Source organism: Amblyomma mixtum, chromosome 6 (genome assembly GCF_055824585.1).
Source record: "Amblyomma mixtum isolate Tamu chromosome 6, ASM5582458v1, whole genome shotgun sequence".
Classification (NCBI taxonomy): domain Eukaryota; kingdom Metazoa; phylum Arthropoda; class Arachnida; order Ixodida; family Ixodidae; genus Amblyomma; species Amblyomma mixtum.
In genome coordinates, this window is record NC_143017.1 from 107,780,749 (window position 1) to 107,800,250 (window position 19,502).

The 19,502-nt window shown below is 45.9% G+C and overlaps 2 protein-coding genes across 7 annotated transcripts in view; one reads left to right on the top strand and one right to left on the bottom strand.

Annotated features, from left to right (window-relative positions):
- LOC149339976 (arylsulfatase B-like) overlaps positions 1–4,743 on the bottom strand; it is a 48,653-nt gene extending 43,910 nt beyond the window's left edge. Inside the window, exon 1 of the mRNA XM_089548705.1 lies at positions 4,616–4,743. The gene's annotated coding sequence lies outside the window, so the exon portion shown is untranslated. The remainder of the gene's footprint in view (positions 1–4,615) is intronic.
- The window catches only part of LOC149339974 (uridine phosphorylase 1-like), a 97,493-nt gene extending 81,142 nt beyond the window's left edge, over positions 1–16,351 (top strand). For 3 of the 6 annotated variants that reach the window (XM_089548710.1, XM_089548711.1, XM_089548714.1), the window contains 8 exons: positions 2,604–2,736; positions 4,644–4,788; positions 7,337–7,498; positions 8,072–8,186; positions 9,761–9,831; positions 10,662–10,803; positions 10,956–11,102; positions 16,088–16,351. In XM_089548710.1, coding sequence (XP_089404836.1) covers positions 2,732–2,736; positions 4,644–4,788; positions 7,337–7,498; positions 8,072–8,186; positions 9,761–9,831; positions 10,662–10,803; positions 10,956–11,102; positions 16,088–16,257 — 957 coding nt within the window. In that variant the 5' untranslated portion in view covers positions 2,604–2,731 and the 3' untranslated portion in view covers positions 16,258–16,351. Of the gene's footprint in view, positions 1–2,598; positions 2,737–4,643; positions 4,789–7,336; positions 7,499–8,071; positions 8,187–9,760; positions 9,832–10,661; positions 10,804–10,955; positions 11,103–16,087 lie in introns of all 6 variants that reach the window. The other 3 variants (XM_089548712.1, XM_089548713.1, XM_089548715.1) reach the window with 2 other exon arrangements.
- The last annotated feature ends 3,151 nt before the right edge of the window (positions 16,352–19,502 follow it).

Consider the following 19,502-nt stretch of genomic DNA (forward strand, 5'->3'; position numbering starts at 1 on the left):
GGCATATCTGAGTGACCAGTGAAAGAGAACCAAACGGACGAGAAATGGAAGATGGACAGTTTATAGAGTACGGGTCCAGATTTGTTGTTAAGGCGGAAGCCTTTAATGCCTCGTCGTTGTAAGCAGCAGTTGTCGACAGAAATGTCACGCTTTTCAATTGGTCGAAACGGTCGTGACATCACAGTGCGCGAATTTCAAATGGGGCCAATTGTACTTTGGCAAGTAACCATGCATCGAATTAAAGGGATCGTATAGTGATGCTCCAACTAAGTGCAATTGAGTTTAGTTAATTGCTTAATTAATAAATTAGCCTAATTAAGATAAAGGAGAATCAAGAGGTGAGAAGAAAGAGGAAAAGAAAAGAAAGACGCGCGTCGCAGCAACAACCGCGTCCGCGGAAGCAGACGCTGCTGAAAAAAAACAGATAAGCAGCCGCGTTCGCTCCACCACCCACTTCCCCACCCAGTTCGACATTGCCCGCTTCGACGTTCCTCGTTTCATATACATTGTGTCGAACATCCTAGACAGTTCCAACATTTGACAGGTGAATGACAGAACACGATGGATAGAATTACAATAATGCAAATATCAAATAGCCTAATTAACCTTTCAAGTCAGACCACATAAATAAATAAAACCGATTACGAAATTGGTAGAGTTGGGGAACCGAACTAGGGCCTCCGGACTGCGACACGAGCACGCTAGCCACTTCGCCATGCCAGCTGAATGGTCTAAATAATACGGCGTCTTCGTTCACTCCCATCTTCCCCCCTTCCCTTACGGCGAGGTTCAGGTGTCCACCCAGATATGCGAGAGAAATACATTTCTTTTCCTCAAAAATAAATTTACCGTCCAGCAAGGCGTACAGCCAAATGGGCGATGGCGTTCTGTGGACTCGCTGGCAGCGTTGCAAGACGCTGTCGCGTTCCACTCTTACGGGCGAAGCTTAACATGTTAACCACACATCAGTGACACAAGCAGACAGCCAATGGACGCGTCATTCGCTGGCAGCACTTGAATCATCATTCACAACCACATTCGTGGCAGAATGCTGTACTCAGGCTTTCGCCTTGCACCACTTTAGTCGCCAAAGTGTCTCCTAACTTTTGTTGTTAGCCTTTGAAAATATGGCAGATACCCACACCGGGGGATCGGCCAAGAATCGGGAGGCAAAGGTTGCTATTCACCTGTACATACTAAAGGCAAAAGAAAAGCACACGGGAGAGCAACACCGGGGAAGTCTACCACAAGGAGGGCAGGGAGTGAAAAAAGGTATGAGTTTGGATTGAAGAGAGAGAGAGAAAAAAAGAGAGAAAAAAATGGATCAGTGAATAATTCGAAATTTAATAAAGAATAGAAAAGAAAATACTCTAAGCTTTAGCAAGGCAGTCGATGAGATTCCAGCAAGAAATTTTGAACAGCGTCACAAAGGGGCCTGTGGCTGAACCCAAGCGCGGTGGCGCCAAATGATAGCGAGAGTGGGCTGCTCAAACGAAGGCCAAGATGCTGTAAGGGCAACTCCAGCAGTCTTCTTCTCAAAGAAGTGAAACGACGACAATTAGCCAAAAATGATCGATAGATTCCGGCTCGCGGCAAAATGCACAGAGGGGAGATAACGCCAAACCAGACCTGTGCAGATAGAAATATAGAGGGGGGATACGGCAGCGCAACCTCGCCAGAGATACTTCTAGCTGCCTAGATCGACAAATTTTCCTGCTCCAGCAATAACGCGGATGCTGATATTCCGCCGATGTGTGATTCTGCAGTGTTTCGAGAACATCTTTTTCTTCGTTTTATAAACTGATATGACATCACCTCCTGCCTTAGCTTCGAACGTACCCACCATCCACTTTAACCATCAAACGGTGCTAATTAAAACTTAGTCAGTAAATTTTGGTTCTTAAACGAGCTGATTAGTTTATAGTTGTTTATTGGGTTTTTGCGTCCCAAAGCGACTCAGACTACGAGGGACGCCGTAGTGAAGGGCTCCGGAAATTTCCCACAGTATACTGGCCTCTAGAATTTCGCCTCGATCGAAATTCAGCCGCCGCGGCCAGGATCGAACCCACGTCTTTCGGTCCAGCAGCCGAGCGCCGTAACCACTCAGCCACCGCGGCGGGTCCGAACGAACTGATTAGCCTAATTGTAAAAATTACTGACTTCCGCCACGGCTGGCAGTTTGTTGTTGTTGTTGTGCCAAAGAAAGTAATGGCGCATACTCACTGCAAGGAATTGGCCAAGACACAGGCGGTGACTGACAGGTGCTCAAAATGTTAAACAATTAAATAAAATTAAATAAAAAATTATAAAGGTAATAACAATAAAAACAATAATAATAATAATAACAATAAATAAATAATTAGAAAAGAATTCAGATTTGTTGATTTAAATAAACAAAACAAACACTGTGAGATAGATTTTCTTTCTTTTCGGCCACCCTATATTTAAGAATTTTTGGGATTGTTCGCCGACGCACCAGATATAATGCACTGGAGTATATTTAGACTTTCGCTCAAGTGGCGTGGAATACCTCGTATACCTCAGAACGCCACTTTCTTGCCGAAAACCGGCCACAGTTCACCTTTTATTTCTGTTCAGCGCAGTTCTGGCGTGAGCGAGGAAGAAGTTTCACGGTGTCCCAGAACTGAGCGCTGGGCCATTAGACGTCTGGAGCAGCAACTACCCGGCCACCACTGACCTACCAGGAAACAACGTCTTGAAGAGCAGACTAATGTCGTGTGTATTCGCTTTCTGAACTATTTTAGTCGATCTTATAGTGAATCATAGTGCTAAGTGTCACTCACCTTAAAGGTGCACTGAAGAGGATTCTGAACTCGTCTTTTTGCCGCGGGAACTCGATCCACACGTTCCTAGCATTCTTAGAAACAGTGACTTATTGCCCTGTGTGGCCGATTTCCCCAATTAAAACGAATTAACGTCCGGCTCCCGCCTTTTTTTTTTAATTCTGCCTCGTACGGTGGGCGGAGTCGACCAACGCGTGGAGCGCCTTTCACCCAGTCCCGTGGAGGCTTTGCTTTCGCTTTATTTTGTTTTTTAGGTTTCCATGAATAAATAGTTTCATTCGCAGATAATATAGCCGCAAAATAAGCCTGAAGAAATAAAAATACGCGCGGACTATTTGCTACCACGGACTACTACGTATTACTCCGCCGATGGCAGAGCGGCAAGCCGCCACTGGACTGGGTGAAAGGCGCTCCACGCGTTGGTCGACTCCGCCCACCGTACGAGGCAGAATTCAAAAAAAAAAGGCGGGAGCCGGACGTTAATTCGATTTAATTGGGGAAATCGGCCACACAGGGCAGTAAATCGCTGTTTCTAAGAAAGCTCGGAACGTGTAGATCGAGTTCCCGCGGCAAAAAGACAAGTTCAGATTCCTCTTCAGTGCACCTTTAATCTGTGGGCATGTATTTGAAAAACATGCCATTCTGCATCAGGTGTGCTTTCACTATATCTGCGCTCGAGCACGGAACAATGCCCTAGTGAAACACTGTTGGCTTTTCAAGCCCACCTTGCGAGGATTGCGTCGAGAGTGTTTGCAACATCATTCTGAAAACTATACGAGGCAAGTTGGGGCTATGGGCAGAAAGTGAGGCCATGGAATGAGCCATAGCGGAGGGAAATTTTTTGCTCTATAGGTTCAGAAAAAAGTGTAAAAAAATGCAGACACATTTATGTTCTTGGATAGTAAAGGACCATTTAAACTGCACACAAATATCTTAGCACTATGTGTCCAACACTATGTTATGTCTCCTTGTCACTTGTAATGAAACTAATCTAGTAGAAAGCTTTTACTTCCGTAGCAGTTACTGCCTTTATGACGCCGTAAAGACCCTGCTTAAAAAGCGTGACCTAGCAGAGCTGATAAAACAAACTCTATCACAGAGAACAACACGTCGGAAAAAATTTTTAACGTATAATATTTGTAATGATATATTTGCAAGACAGATGGGCCTGGCACTGTTGACCTTGAGACTTAAAAATTTTTGAAAGCGAAAATTTACTTTTGAAGCCTTAAAACGCAGAGACATTGAATTTGAGGGAGGCTACCACGACCGTGCACTCCCCTTGTGTTTGCTCTTGAGGCTTAAGGCGTGCCTAGCATGCGGAGCAGACGATCTTCGAACGGGCACGATTAAACCGCAGGCAATTTATGACTTTCGAACTGAAAATTACCACTCAATAGAGAATTTTTGTTTAATGGCTGAAGCTTCTTATTGCGCTAGCACTATGCGCTTCGTTTGGCGTAATAATTAAGGTGCGTTCTGATCCCAGCAATTTAAGAGAGCGCTAGCCAGAACGCCAGCTCATTTCTTCCGCTTTGTCAATAACGTAGTTTCCTGCAACATTGTGAAGGTACAATGCAGAACATTGGGGGGGGGGGGGGGGGGTGGCGGCCGGGGGGTAACGGCTGCGGTTGTTACAAGTGTGTATACTGGCTTCCCAGAGAGGAGAGGGGAGGGGGGAGGGGGGGAAGGGCATTCGTTTGCTTTCGCCAACTAGTAGTGCGGCGCGGCGTGCCAAAGGCGCAGTGCGATTTTGGCATAATGTAGACTAGAATTCATGTTCACATCCCCATGAATGTGTAATAACTTACGCGTAGCAATGGTCGCTGTTGTTGGCAGCTCTCAGAACCAGCGGGACACGGAGCGGGCCCATGCTGTTCAGCTGCGAAACCCAAACCTGGACAACTTCACAGTAGACCACCTCTACCATCTTGCTCTGTCCACGGATGCCCACAACCTAAAGGAAATGTTCGGTGACGTGAAAGTGGGCATCATTTTTTTCGTGTTCAAGTGTGAAAAAAAAAACAGGTTTAAGGAAATTTAGACGGCCAATAAGGCTTTACAGCACCAGTTTCCACCGCAGCTAATCTGCTTTTCAAAGCGAGCTCTCAGAAAACTCTCGTCCGAACATGGAGATCCCCGTGACCTGTTTTTTGACGTGACCGCTGAATACACGCAAGAAAATAGTCGTAAGAGCCAAGAAAGCATTAGATAGTGGAAATCTTCGACGTAGCAGACAGAAAAATGTGTCACCCGTAAGCCTATCAACTGTGTTTCCTTCTAGTTACAGTACTATCGGGGACAAAAGTTTGCGGGATGCGAATTCTCGGAAAAACGTTTATTGTAGCTTCACCTCGCTACCCAACCGCCTGATATTGTATGAAGGTATTAAAGGCATAAATGCTCCTTCCTCTGGTAACCATATCAGGCGACTGGGTAGCGCGGTGGAGCTACAGTAAACATTTTTCCGAGAGCTCACTTCCCGCTAACTTTTGTCCCCCATAGTACAGTGATGGACAAAATTTTGCGGGATGCAGATTTGCGAGAAAAAAAAAATTATTTCTGCGTTGCCTCACTAGACAGGCAGATTGTATTTTTGCGGCAAATGGAGCACGCATGTTTCCTTATGTTCTCATGCATTTCAGTGATGTACTTTATTTGACCTCAAAGCAATAAATTTTTTTCCGCGAATTTGCTTCCCGCAAACTTTCGTCCATAACTGTACACGCTGTCAGTCGTACTGGAATGTGCCATCGTTTTTCGTCGTCCAGCTTTTCGTGGCCGCAACTCCAAGGTTGATATCATCAGAATTCGCAAAAAATGACGTAAAAGCCAAAAATTCATCGCCGTTGCAAGTCACTAGGAAGCCGATTCATTACTTCGTTAGCCCCGTACAAAGGGCATACCGATCTGTGCGTTGGCGACAGCCGAGATATTATCAAAGAAACAGCCCACCAGAAAGTTTTTTTTATTTTTCTGCAGAACGCAGTGCCTTTCACACAACTGCGTGGACGTAGTACTCAAACAGGACACCGTGTTACCTTTCCGTGCAGTGCAATGAGAGCAACTGCTCACCGTGGTTCGGTAACATCCAGGTCCTATTCCAGCACAAGCAGCAGCTATCACAGAAATAATGGAAACCTTTCACGGTGCTTGATGGAAAAGCGGTTGAACCGAGACTCGAACTCCGTGCGTTGTGAGCCGGGGACGCAACCCCTCGACCACTGAAGGCCTTTCGCCCGAAGCGATAGTATAGGGGCTTTATGCGACCACCTCATGCGGCATAGTTAGCAACGCCACTCTCTTCAGGCTACTTAAGCATCCGCAGAAGTTTTTAGTGCGCGGAAGGGAGGCAGAGAACAGAGAAGTCATTCTTCATAGCGCAGCAGTGACAGCGCTGCTCAGGCGGTAACAATGCCCCCGGTCTGCACCCTATAGGCCCAAGATTGGACCAAGCTTGTCCGAGGTAACGATCCGTTTCAGGAATGGGGAGGGCGGTTTTTGCGTAAAGTGATGCGCTGAGGGCAGCTGGGTACGTGAAAAAGCCATATCCTAGGGAGGCTTGCGTTTCAAAACAGTTGGTTTGGTTTAGTTTATGGGGTTTAACGCCCGAAAGCAACTCAGGCTATGAGGGACGCCGTAGTGAAGGGCACCAGAAATTTCGTGTAATTTTTAACATTCTATTAGGCAGCGTACGGTAAGGGGGGGAGGGCGGGGGGGGGGGGGGGTTGTTTGTAGAGCAGCGTATCAGAATAGAGCTGTTTGTCAGGACATCGCATGTGACCGGACGTAGATTCCTTGGTTCCATCACGAGCCAATTCGTTTCCTGTGTGCCAGTGTGACCAGGCGTTTGACGTATAGCGTCATGTTGAGGTAGCATTCTTTCAAAGGCGCCCTGTAGGTCGTCGTAGTGTTGCACGAATGTACCCTTTTTCTTGAATGGCTGTTTCTATCAAAGATTGAATTCGACAGCCAGTTGCACGTCCCATCTCGTCCTTTGTCCTGCTATTTTGCGTATCGAAGAAGCAGCGCCTGGAAGAGCTGGCCAGTTTCGCGTGTACACTGCTTTCTTAACTATTTTAGTCGATTTTATAGTGGCTCATGGCACTCCGCGTCGTAACAGCAAAATGTATTTTAAAAAATGAACTTGAAATTAGAACGGTAATGTTCCAGTGCTCCTGTCTCTCCCGTCCCGATTACAGCTCACTTGGTAGAGCGACTGCCCTGGTGAAGCGTTGGTCCCGGGTTCAAATCCTGGAGCAGGAACAATTTTTCTTCAACTGCGATGTTTCTATAGAAAATGTATAGATTTCCTTTGTAGCCGTATGGCTGCACTTTGGTTGTTGCCAATGAGTGATTACTTCCTGATCATTAATAAACTGTAACAAGCTCGCAGTTTTCTATTCTAAAGAACTTAACATAGATGGGTAGTGATAGCCAAAGCACCCAGTCGTGTGAGCGTCATCCGGCGGCCTTTTTTTTTTTTTTCAGGAACATAACGAATGGGCTTTCACCTTTGCGCGCTTTTGCAGTTCGTGTGCATGGGTGGCACTCCTTCACGCATGCAACGCTTCGCTAACTACATCAAGGCCGGCCTGAACATTCGGCTTCCTGTCGGGGCAGACCTCTATGACATCTGCCAGGCCTCGAACCGCTACGCAATGTACAAGGTCGGCCCTGTGATCTCCGTCAGCGTGAGTTATTTCCGCCACGTGCCATGATTGCACGGGTTGTTCTCATTCAGAACTCGGCACGAGATAATAAACGCCGCTCACGTGGTTCTTATTTAGCGATGAAAACGGCAGTGGCGTGGTAAACTAGCTTCGGTACCGATCAGTCAGCGGAAGTGAGCCAGTAGACAGCTGTATTAAACGGTAGATTATTTTAGCGCGTTTAGAGGTCCCATAGAGGTAACACAGGTGCAACAGATCATCTGCTGCCAGGGAAGATGTTTCTATAACAGCACAAAAAGAAGCCGAGGCTTAGACACTGGGGAGCTCTTATATTCGAGTGTGAAACAGCCAAAACGTACGAACATCGAGAAAACTTGTGCCTCATGATTGAAGTATGAGGCCACGATTCTGCAAATATGTCTAGGTTTCTTAAGACCTTGCCGAGCATAAGTGGGCTGCCAACTGCTACTCTGCTGCATGGCTTTTGTAAGCCGGAGGCGAAGTTGAGTGCGAATATCTCGTATCCCGTCGATCGGGCTTGCCAAAATAACCTTCTAATTGCCAGCGTCTCCCATTTTACACACTTTCATGCAGCATGGCATGGGCACACCCTCCCTGTCCATCTTGATGCACGAGATCTTCAAACTGCTCCACTACGCCCAATGCCGTGATGTCGTCCTGCTGCGCCTCGGTGCCTCTGGGGGCATTGGTTAGTGCATCCGCTTTGATTTGTGTTCACCGGCGCTCCACCCTTAATGTCCACCCGTGTGCTTTTTGAGAAACATCAATAAGTGGGATATCCGGGCACCAGCACTTCTAGCATAGCTAGTGTTCTCATGCTATGAAATCGACCTACTAAGTCGCTTCAAGCCAAAGGAAGAAAAAAACATCCCAGTTGCTAATAGAATGTCCTATAGTCTGTCGAAAATGTCTTCTCTTTCCTCTGCTACCAGTCTCATTTATAGCAGGAATAATGCAGCCACCAACATACGCGGCCATGCAAGCAGTGTGCCCTTTAAAAAAAATCATGGAAGCCCTTTGTTGTTATGAAATAGAAGCTTGTTCTTAAATTGCAATTCACATCAGCTCCGCAGTGTGTAAACTTGCGTCGAATCCTTAGATTGCATTTTTGCACTATATATGCATTTCATTTGCAGACACCACAAATTTACAACCGAACTTATGAAAGTTTTTTGCATAATACACAGACGAAATGTCTTCACAACACTGCCGTTCAACACACTTACCACTGCTCCTAAATATATTTAGAGTGCTATTGAACCTTAGTATCAGATTTACTTCCGATTTGATAGATCAGCATTAAATCAATACTTAGATGCTGCGGCAGAGAGGAGTAAGTATCGACGGTGAATAGGTAAAACACACGTGAATAATTCTTGGCGTGGGGTCCGCCCCAACCTCGTTGCGAGCGGAGGAATCGAAGAGCACACATGTCGAACTTTATCGGCGAAAAATTTTGAAAATTCGAAAATTGTGATACTGTTATGGAAATAGTGAAGAGAATGGTTCGTTCTTCTGACAGGTAGCAAAATCTTTCTTTTAAAGTGTTTCCACTGATCGTATAGAACCGTTAAGACTGCCATAGAAAACCAATAAGAAAAGCTTTTGACGAAAGAAAACACGTTAATAGAAAAAAATTATAATACTGCCGGCGGGTGATCTACGGATATATTGATTGTTAGAGTGGAATCTTACATTATATGAAAAAAATTGCATTCAAAAACGCTTTTCCGCTCAAAAATGCTTTTGCCCAAAATTTTTGGGTATGTCTTCAGTTGCCTGTTCGCCATATGTGTCCGACTTGCGTGTACTGTCCTCCAAAGGTCCCTGTAGGTTGCTACCTGTTTGGAATGCGTCATCGGGAGATATGGAGAGGAAGCATCTCTCGTTGTTGGCATGTCCCTTTCGTCGCGAGAGGAGTCGGCACCGCTTTTCCATCGTTCAAAAGAAAGCGCTTTCTTCATGTGCTCGCTAGTCAGCAGTGCCTTTTTCTTTAAAAAAAAAAAATAATCTGCGCGGTATCAGGGACGTTAACCCAATGTAGAAATTAACCGCGCGCACTGAAATACGTTAAACTTTATACACGCCAATGCTTGTCTCGGCTGCTACGAGTTTTCATTGTGACGGAAACTACGGAAAGAAATCGCACAGCGACGTGGTTTCGTGATGCGTGCGGAGACCAACAAATAAATCACAGCTTGTCCGACCCACATGAATCTCATACAACATCCTTCCCTTCGTTTCACATCGTCTCACTCGTAGGAATTCCACCCGGATCGGTGGTTATCAGCACAAGCGCCATGAACGGGATGCTGCAAGAAAAAATGGATCTGGTGAGTGCTTAAGCGTACTGCTAACAGGATTACTAACGCAACCTACTCACTTACCCTAAGCGTCTAGCTATACGACTTCATCTCAACTGTGCGCCTCCCAAACCCTGCCGCCGAAATTTCGGATGCTTGCCAGCTACTTATCAATTTCAATTTAAAATACATTTAAAAACGCCAACAATAATCTCTGCGCCCTGTTCCTGCAACACTGTTGTTTTTCCAAGAAATGAGAAACAGCGTTGAATTTTCACCAACTGATTCACTGAATTTCGAACAGCCTTTTTTATTTTTCTATAAAGGGAAAGACCAGCGGACCGAGGGGAGGGAACTGTGGTCTTTACTTCTTCGGATCTTTTCGTACGCCGATGGCACTTTCTGACGTGGCGCTTGTCTTTTCCAGTAAAATGAAAGCGCCGAAAGCAAGAAGCTTTCGCGTCATACGGGAAGCGCGCAGTTCTGTCGTTTGCAGTTATGAACGGATTTTTTATCGAGCGTTCACGCACGCCCTTGAGATTTGGTGTCTAGGCGGAGAGAACGTGGTGCGGCTGAGATACTGTTTCGCGTAGAACTGAAAACGAAAAAATATCGCTATGTGTGAAGTACGTCCAATGGCGTTGAAAAAATTTCTGCGTGACCATATAGTTGAGGTTTCCTTTGTCCCCACCCCGAAAGTACCATTTCGTCTAGCAAGCAATCTTGATTCATGTTATATTCTTCCAGCGTGGGCATCGTTGCCAAAGTCAATGGGATATTTAGACCCATGCAGTATTTTGCATTGTGTTCGTATCTTCGTGTTCTAACCCCTGTCGTTCACATCCTATGCCGCCCGCAAGTTCATCCTGGGCGAGCGTGTGTCGCGGCCCTGTGTGCTAGACGCCGAGCTGGGGCGCGAGATCATGGACATCGGGAGCCGAGTCCTTCCGGCGCTGAACCTGGTTCGGGGCAAGACGCTGTGTGCCGACGATTTCTACGAAGGCAAGAACGATCTTTCTCACACTAAGCACAGGAATCATTAGCCATCTCTAACAAATGGCTCACTCAGTAGCAGGCAGAAGATGGAATCAGAGGGTCAGACTAATTCCCTGAGCGTGGCCTGTACAAGTCCTCCCGCTTTCGCACACCTTCAGGGCAGGGCCGGCTGGACGGCGCGATTTGTTCCTACACGGACGCCGAGAAGCGGAAGTTCCTGGAGAAGATCCGAGGCATGGGGGTGGTCAACATCGAGATGGAGGCCTGCCAGTTCGCTGCCATGTGCCACCGCGCGGGCGTCAAAGGTCAGTGCTCAGGAAATATTCATGCTGCCGTCTCCGTGAGGTGACTAGATCTTTTTTTATTTAAGAACATGGAGACGAAATCAAAGTAGAACTTACTCTATAAAAAAAGCTATTTGATATAAAGTTAAACGGGACGTTTGAAGGCTTACTTTGGGGAAGACCCTTAAACAGCATATTCTCTACAAAGGTTGCGATGAATATTTATTAGAAAGAAAAGTCAGCGCTCCACATGCTAGGCTTAATTCGTCGTGAAGCCGGAAGATTTCATGCCATTTTACTTTGCGTACGTCTAGCGGCCCCTGTCACGTGGACGAGGCAGTGTGCATAAACAACCAATGCCATGAACTTACATAACCAGAAATTCTGGGCAAGTGTTTTTTTTTTTAATGGAAAGTTGTTTATGAACGCGATTTTAAGCATGTGTACATGACCAAAATTCGTGGACAAACATTCTAAAAATTGAAAAACTAAGATACTGAAATAGAAATATTGAAGGCAATTCTTCATTCTTCCGGTATGTAGAAAAATTATTGTTTTGAATTTTTCATCGGTCGCATAGAGTAGTTAAGACTACCATAAAAGAACCAATCTGGAACGCTTTTGGCGATTAAAAAAAACGTTAATAGCAAAAATATGCAAGCTTGCCGACGGGAGATCCGCGGATAAAATAATTTTTAAATTGAAAGCTAACAATATATGAAAAAATTGCGCTCAAAAATTTTTTCCCGCTCAAAAATGCTTTTGTATAAAATTGTTTGGTATGAGTGTGCTGGTATTTTTCTGTAATCTGTTGTTAAAAACGCACCCCATGCACTCACTGGTTCTCTATGGCAGTCCTAACTCGATGAGAGCGCAGGACATCTTTAAAAGCAAGATTTTGCTGCACATTAGAAAGTTCGTCAATTCCCATCAACATGTTCACGGTAGTATCCTGCATGTGACGTCAGGGGAGAACACGTGAAAGGGGTCGCGCCGAATGATAACAGGCTTGGTCTGCAAAAGCTGCCTTTCCGGTCCGATATACCTGCTGTGCGGAGCGTGGCGGAGCTGACCGACAGCATGTATTTTCTGCCAGAAATGTATATTAACTATATTAGATAAGGCCCAAGTACCCGGCACTCCAGGGCCCGGACAAATTAGCGATTAGCAAGTAGAAACATGGTGTGATGATTCCCGAAGTCAGCGGACGCGAAGTACACCGCAGGCGCCGTCTCAGCAGCACCCAGCTGCACGGGGAAGAAGGGAAAGGGAAATAAACGCTCCCCCGCTTTTCAAGGAGAGGAGCCAGTTTGACTCCCGCCAGCAACGTGTACTGTCGGTTTACGGGCGCCCCTTCCCGGGCCCTCCTCAGGGCACGTCGGTGACCCGTTTCGGCATTCGCTTCCAAGCTCGCCCCCTTACAATACTATAACACATGGTTTCGAATTTTCCGGCAAACCTTCACTTAGAGATATTTTCGGGTGCATAGAACAAGCCTAGTTCATACCGTCCGCAGGCACTGTATGAACCATTGCTTGGCCGGCCGATTTTTGCGGCTCAATGTGCGAAAACCGCGCTGTCATCAGAAACCCGTGGCAGAAATGCGGCATGAGAATGACGTCATCACTCCTTCTGAACCAAGTGTCCTCGCCGCTACCCAGGCAAGAAAGGAAAACACTCCTAACCCTCGCATTGTGCAGCAATGAGACTACTGCACTCCGTCACGACGAAACACAACGCACAGCACAAAGAGAAAGGAAGCTCGCAGGCGCAGCAGGGGGAGCAGCAAGTTTAAACGTCTCGGCGCGGAGAGGGAAGGAGAATGGAGTCAGAGATTACACAGAGGGGAAAGTCCCCGCTGATCAAGTCCCACACTCCTCCTCGCACTGCGGATTGCGACTCTTTTCCTACGAGAAGGGATCCCGGCCGCGGCGGTTGAATTTCGATGAAGGCGAAATTCTAGAGGCCCGTGTGCTGTGCGATGTCGGTGCACGTTAAAGAGCCCCAGGTGGTCGAAATTATTCCGGAGCCCTCCACTACGGCGTCTCTCATAGCCTCAGTTGCTTTGGGACGTTAAACCCTATAAACCAACCAACCTACGAGAAGGGCAAGTGGATTTCCGCGATAAATGGAAACAGGTCTGGGGGCGCCCCTCCTCCTCCCTGAGGTCGCTATACAAATCCGGATAACAAAGAAGACCACGCTCAAGATGGGAGTGGCTGGCCCCCTGCGCCGCATGACCTGGGCGAGATGTCACTGTCCCGCCTGACTTGATGTGGTACATATAAACAGTGGCGTCTCGCCTCCGCGAGATGCGCAAAGAAATACTATGCGCTACTGTCGTATACATTTAAACGCGTCTTATGGAATCTTCATCGCACGATGTTGAATCGCTCGCGCCTACACCATAAGAGACAACAAAGCATGGCCGGAGACGGCAGTTCACTGCCGACGAAGAACGAGACCATCGCAAATCAGCGAAACGTGTGAAGCGAGCTACTGCAGCGAGGAAAGGCGAAACGAGCGGCAGCGGAACGAGCACTGTGAGCTGCAGCGGCTGCAGCGAGGCGTCCCCCGAGTCCCCGACGAGCAGACAAGCGACGAACACAGCTGCGCAGCGAGCAAGGCGGCAGGGCAATGAGGAGCTACGAGAGCGAGGAGCAGCGGAAATGCGGCAGCGCAGGCAGCGAGAAGTGGAGCAACGACGACAGCAGCAGCGGACACTGTGCGAAGTCTGCTCGGAAAAGTACTGTCATTGCTCGACAAAGTGGTGTCATCGTGCTGAAAAGTGGTGTCCTCGAGAAAGAACACTCACGCAGTATGGGTGAAACACTGCTTGAACGAGAACTCCGCAAATAAAACTCGGCTGAGAGATCGTACTATGGCCGGTTTGTCGTCTTGCGTTGTTGCGGGCTCATAAGTAGCAGCATTACACTCGGAAACAAGACCCAGCAGTATTAAACTCAGCAATATTACGCCGCAACACTAAACTCAGGGACAAGTAATGCTCTAGCATTTACACATCATGACAATTGCTTAGGTGCCTCCATAATTGCCTCTCAGGCACGAAAGTGTCAAATTTGTGTCGTTTATATTATGTTTTGCCTAACGCATGATATCAATGCTAGAACGTATACCATCCAGAGTAAGTGTAGTGCGCAACAACCAATGCGATGCGCGTCGGTAGGACCAGCTGTAGGCAAAGTAGTAGAGTAATTGCGTGCATTTTGTACAACGTTGCATAATATTAATGTGAAGCGCACTAATATTCAAAAGCACACTTAAATGACGCAAACAAAACTGCTTTCCGACTCGGACACGACAGCGCTTGATTGAGAGCGGTATGTTAGATTTCCGGTTGTAATGCGGCTGCACTTGAGTGGTAAAGGTGCTGGCATGCCGTTGCGAGCCATTTTGTTACAGAAGTTATCATCTTAAACGCGATCTGCCACACTAGAATGAACTACAGTTGCCTATAAGAAGTTCATGGAGTACTCCTAGCGATCGCTGGCAATCCGGGCTTCTGTGTGCTCTATCGGTCATGATTCCAGTGCGATTTCTTCGGAAGGATAATAAAGCAAACTAAGTGCTTGCTTGTTCGCTCAAAAATCGATAGGTGCAAGGGTAGCCGACTAAATCTCTCTACAATTTAGTGCACGCCGCAGATCCTGACAACTCCTGACTTCTGTCACTTTGCTCTTTTCACGGCTCCAAAACGCATTTTTCGGCGGTTTTCCTATTCAGAAAGCGGAAGGAGTATATTTTAGGCTGGCGTTCTTCGTTAAATTGGCAGATTTCACCGCGCCACAATTCGACGGTATTAGGAAAAAAAATAGCAAAATGTCACTGAATGAGACCAAATCCACTGCATCATGCCGCCAGTAGCGGAATGTTACACCATTGGCCCCTCCTCCGAAATGTCGCCCGTGATGTAGGCCGGGGGAGGTCTATTAAAAGTGATGTCCAAGAAAGCTGGAATTGTGTCCTGTTGCAGTAGCAGTGAAACAGGCAGCCATTTTCTGAATTGCACAAACCGTCGGGAATCAAAGGTCGAACTCCGTTGGCAAAGTTTCGCGTACGTCGGGTCATTCTTGCACTAAATGAAAACTCTCACGCTTTCCACATCTGTGACGGCCGTCATGTTGGTTCCTAAATAAATCACCAAGCCTCGTTTTTTGCGCAGCGAGGTACGACTTGAAAAGAAATGCACTGTAGAAATTATTTTACACTTTTAATGGCCGATTCTCTTTATTTCCAAGAAAATGTTTGCTTCATGTATCATGACCACAGCCGACCTGCAGTTATGTACATCTATGTTCCAGTACACGGTATGAGTGCCGTGTACTTCATTGTGTTCTGAATATAGGTGTACCTCACAGTGCTGGCAAGTGTTTCGGCAAGAGCATCAACACAGACATGTATTTATCCAATTGTAACAATCATGATATACATAGAGAAAGGTTACATGGGATGCTAATTAAAGAACTTATAGATTATTAAGCTGTTTTAAGGCCGAAAAACATACATGCAGAATGAAAATAACAATCGTTTATATGATAACTAAATAAAAAAACATTAGAAAGAAATAACGCAGGAGAACAATATAAAGTTTCCTTAATAAATTGGAAATGCATAAAAGCACGAGTGAAAAATAATTTTAGGGAAGTGTTGCCATAAAATATATCCAACAAGAGAAAGTTTTCAGAAAATAAATAAGTATTGGAATTTCAGATAAGGAGAAATAAAAGCTTTCAAGTGTAATTCTTGTAAAGAAAAAATTGAATAAAAGCTTTCATTTCTAATTCTTGTAAAATAAAAATTTCAATGTTCATTTCGACATATACCAGGGGGTGGTTGATTTTAAACTCGGGTTAGATTAATCCATAGAGAAATAGTGGCAAAATAACAAGTACTTTTTTCATAACTACTTTAAAAAAATTGGGATAGCTGCCACTCTTTTGCTTTAGATGATAACTGACCCCGTGGCATGTGTGCCCGTTTTCCAGGGGCCATCGTGTGCGTAACGCTGTTGGACCGCCTGGAGTCTGACGAAGTGGACGCTGATGAGAGCAAGATGATGGAGTGGCGGGACAGACCTCAGGAGGTCATCCTGCAGTTTATACGCCACAGACTCGGATTGCCCCCGTCCGCGAGCAAATACTCGGTCCGGCATTGATGACTGCTGGAATCTGACTGCTATCTGTGCGCCAAGCAGAAAAAAACGCCGCCTTAGGATTGGTTGACAACGCATGAATAAATGTTTGATTGATTCCATGGTTAACATGATCACGAACCTGAATACAACGACCCGTGTTTCGTGTTATACAAACACAATCTACCTTCGCAGCACACTGCCTTCCACGGGGATCATGGGATTGCTAGTTGTGAAACTTACCTTGAAATGTAGATTGCTGTTGCTTCTCAAGTTGTGTTACTCTTATTCTGCTGTGAAATTATGTGACGTTTAGCAGCTGCGAAGCAGCGTCACAAGAAAAGAAGTGGAAGAGTGCCCCCAAGTGGATTCAATTTCACAGCCTATAGGCTACAGACAGCCGCTGGGCTTTAGAATTCGTCCACGATAGTTTGTTCAGTTAATGATGACGACATCAACGCGGCCGCCGCAAAAACATCGAGAAACTTCAACTGTTCACTCAGGCCGGACTGAAACGCGAACATGCATACGTCGTGTTTTTCTACTTTGCAGCGAGATATTCCTTTACAACCCGTTTATGAATATCTACTTCACCCTTTACCCAGAACCATGAATCATTCTAGTTGTACACTGCAGCTGAAAGTACACAGGTAACATGCTTTGTTTTCTTCACCGGTGCTCTTCCCGTTTCATCCTAGCCTGGTTGTAATCTACGGCTCTAAACGGTGTGCGCAGGTAGAGTGGTGGTGGTAAAGATTCTGCTTAGAATAGAGTTTTTTCCCTTTTCGCTTCTGCACTGCAAAGAAAAAATTCTCATTTGATAAATTATTGCCTTAACATCTGCTGCAATGTAACGAACCTATCTACTGCTACGAAAACACCTAATTACAGACATATCTGAAGGAATATCAGCTGGCGCAAGAAAACACTGAGAGATATGAGGAGCACGAGGAATTAAGAGTGTTTCGTCCTCGTTTCGTTCGCATTTCTTCGGATATATCTCGTGAATGGTGAAACTAAAAAAGAAATAGACTTCATACTATGCGCTCACCCTGGTATCGTGCAGGATTTGGACTTCCCCGGAAAAATGTGTTGTGGCGACCACAGAATGCTAAGGTTTCGAATTAGTTTAGACTTGAAGACGGAAAGGAAGAAATTAGTAAAGCGGAAGCCCATTAACGAGTTAGCGGTAAGAGGAAAAACAGAGAAAATCAGGATATCGCTGCATACAAGATATTCGGCTCTAACTGAAGAAGACGATCTTAATGTTCAAACAGTGGACGATAATCTAACAGGTATCATTACGGAGGGCGCAGTAGAAGTAGGCGGCGGGATGGTTCGACAGGGTACCGGCAAGCTATCTCAAGAGACGAAAGATCTTATTAAGAAATACCAAAGCATGGAAGCCTCTAATGCTACGATCGGAATAGAACTGGCAGAGCTTTAAAATTTAATCAATAAGCGCAAGGTTGCCGTCATAAGGAAGTTTAATATGGAGAAAATCTAACATGGTGTAAAAAACGGAGGTAGCCTAAAAGCAGTGAAGAGGAAACTAGGCATAGGTAAAAACCAGATGTATGCGCTAAGAAACAGAGGGCAATGTCATCAGCTATATGAATAAGACACTAGCTGAAGAGTTGTACACAAATCTATACACTAGCCAACGTTATCAGAACGTTAATGACAGAGGGAGTAACGCGCAGCAATGGGACATCCCGCTAGTAACGAAAGAGGAAGTAATGATAGCTTTAGGGGTCATGCGAAGGGGGAAAACAGTTGGTGAGGATCCGGTAACTGACAGCAGATCTATTGAAAGACGGAGGGGGAGGGGGGGGGGGGGGGGGAGATTGGGCTAGAAAGACTAGCCACCTTTTATACGCAAAATCTTATGACCTCAAGCGTACCGAAAACTTAGAAGGACGCTAACGTTATCTTAATTCACAACAAAGGAGACGTAAAGGACTCAAAAAATTACCGACCGATCAGCTTACTGTCCGTTGCCTGCAAGGTATTTACTAAGGTAATCGCAAATAGGATCAGGACAACCTTCGACCTCAATCAATCAAATGAAATGGCAGGCTTATGTAAAGGATACTCAACAACAGACTATATTCACGTTGAGGTGATAGAGAAATGCGCAGAAAATAACCAACCACTATATGTAGCGTTCATTAATTACAAGAAAGCATATGACTCAGTGGAAACCTCTGCATTTATGCAGGCATTACGCTATCAGGGTGTAGAAGAGTCTTATGTGAAAATACTTGAAGATATCTATAACGACCGCACACTACCATAGTCCTTCATAAAGTCAGCAATAAAATTCCATTAACGAGGGATGTCAGGCAGGGAGACACGATCTCGCCAGTGTAATTCACCGCCTCTATACACGGGGTGTTCCGAGGCCTGGATTGGGAACAGTTGGGGATAAGAGTTAATGGACAACACCTAAGTAATCTGCGATTCGCTAATGACATTGCTTCGCTAAGTCACTCTGGAGATGAGCTGCACAGCATAGACACGCAGAGCAGAACGGTAGGTCTTAAATTTAGCATGCAGAAAACCAAAGTAATGTTGAACAGTCTAGCGACGGAACAGCAGTTCACAGTTGGTAGCAAAGTGCTGGAAGTAGTAAGCCTATTTAGGGCAGGTAGAGACAGCTGATCCGGATCATGAGAGGAAATAACTAGAAGAATAAAAATGGGATGGAGCGTATATGGCAGGTTTTCTCAGATCATGAATGGCAGTTTACCAATATCCCTCAAGAGAAAAGTATACAACAGCTGTATCTTACCGCTACTCACCTATGGGGCAGAAACGTCGAGGCTAACAAAGAGGGTTCAGCTTAAGTTAAGGACAACGCAGCCAGCTATGGAAAGAAAAATGAGAGGTGTAACGTTGAGAGACCGGAACCGGGCAGAGTTGATGAGGGAACAAACATGGGTTAATGACATCCTAGTCGAAATCAAGAGGAAGAAATGGGCTTGGTCATGGCATGTGATGCGAAGGCAAGATAACCGCTGATCCTTAAGGGTAACGGAATGGATTCCAAGACAATGCAAACGTTGCAGGGAGCGGCAGACAGTTAGGGGGACAGATGAAATCAAGAAGTTTTCGGGGATACGGCGGCTGCAGCTGGCAAACGGCAAGGTTAATTGAAGAGACATGGGAGAGGCATTTCGCCTGCAGTGGGCGGGCGTTGTCAGGCTGATGATGATGACGATATCGTGACGGCCAACTAAAGTCTTCCTGATACCAGTGTGTTCATT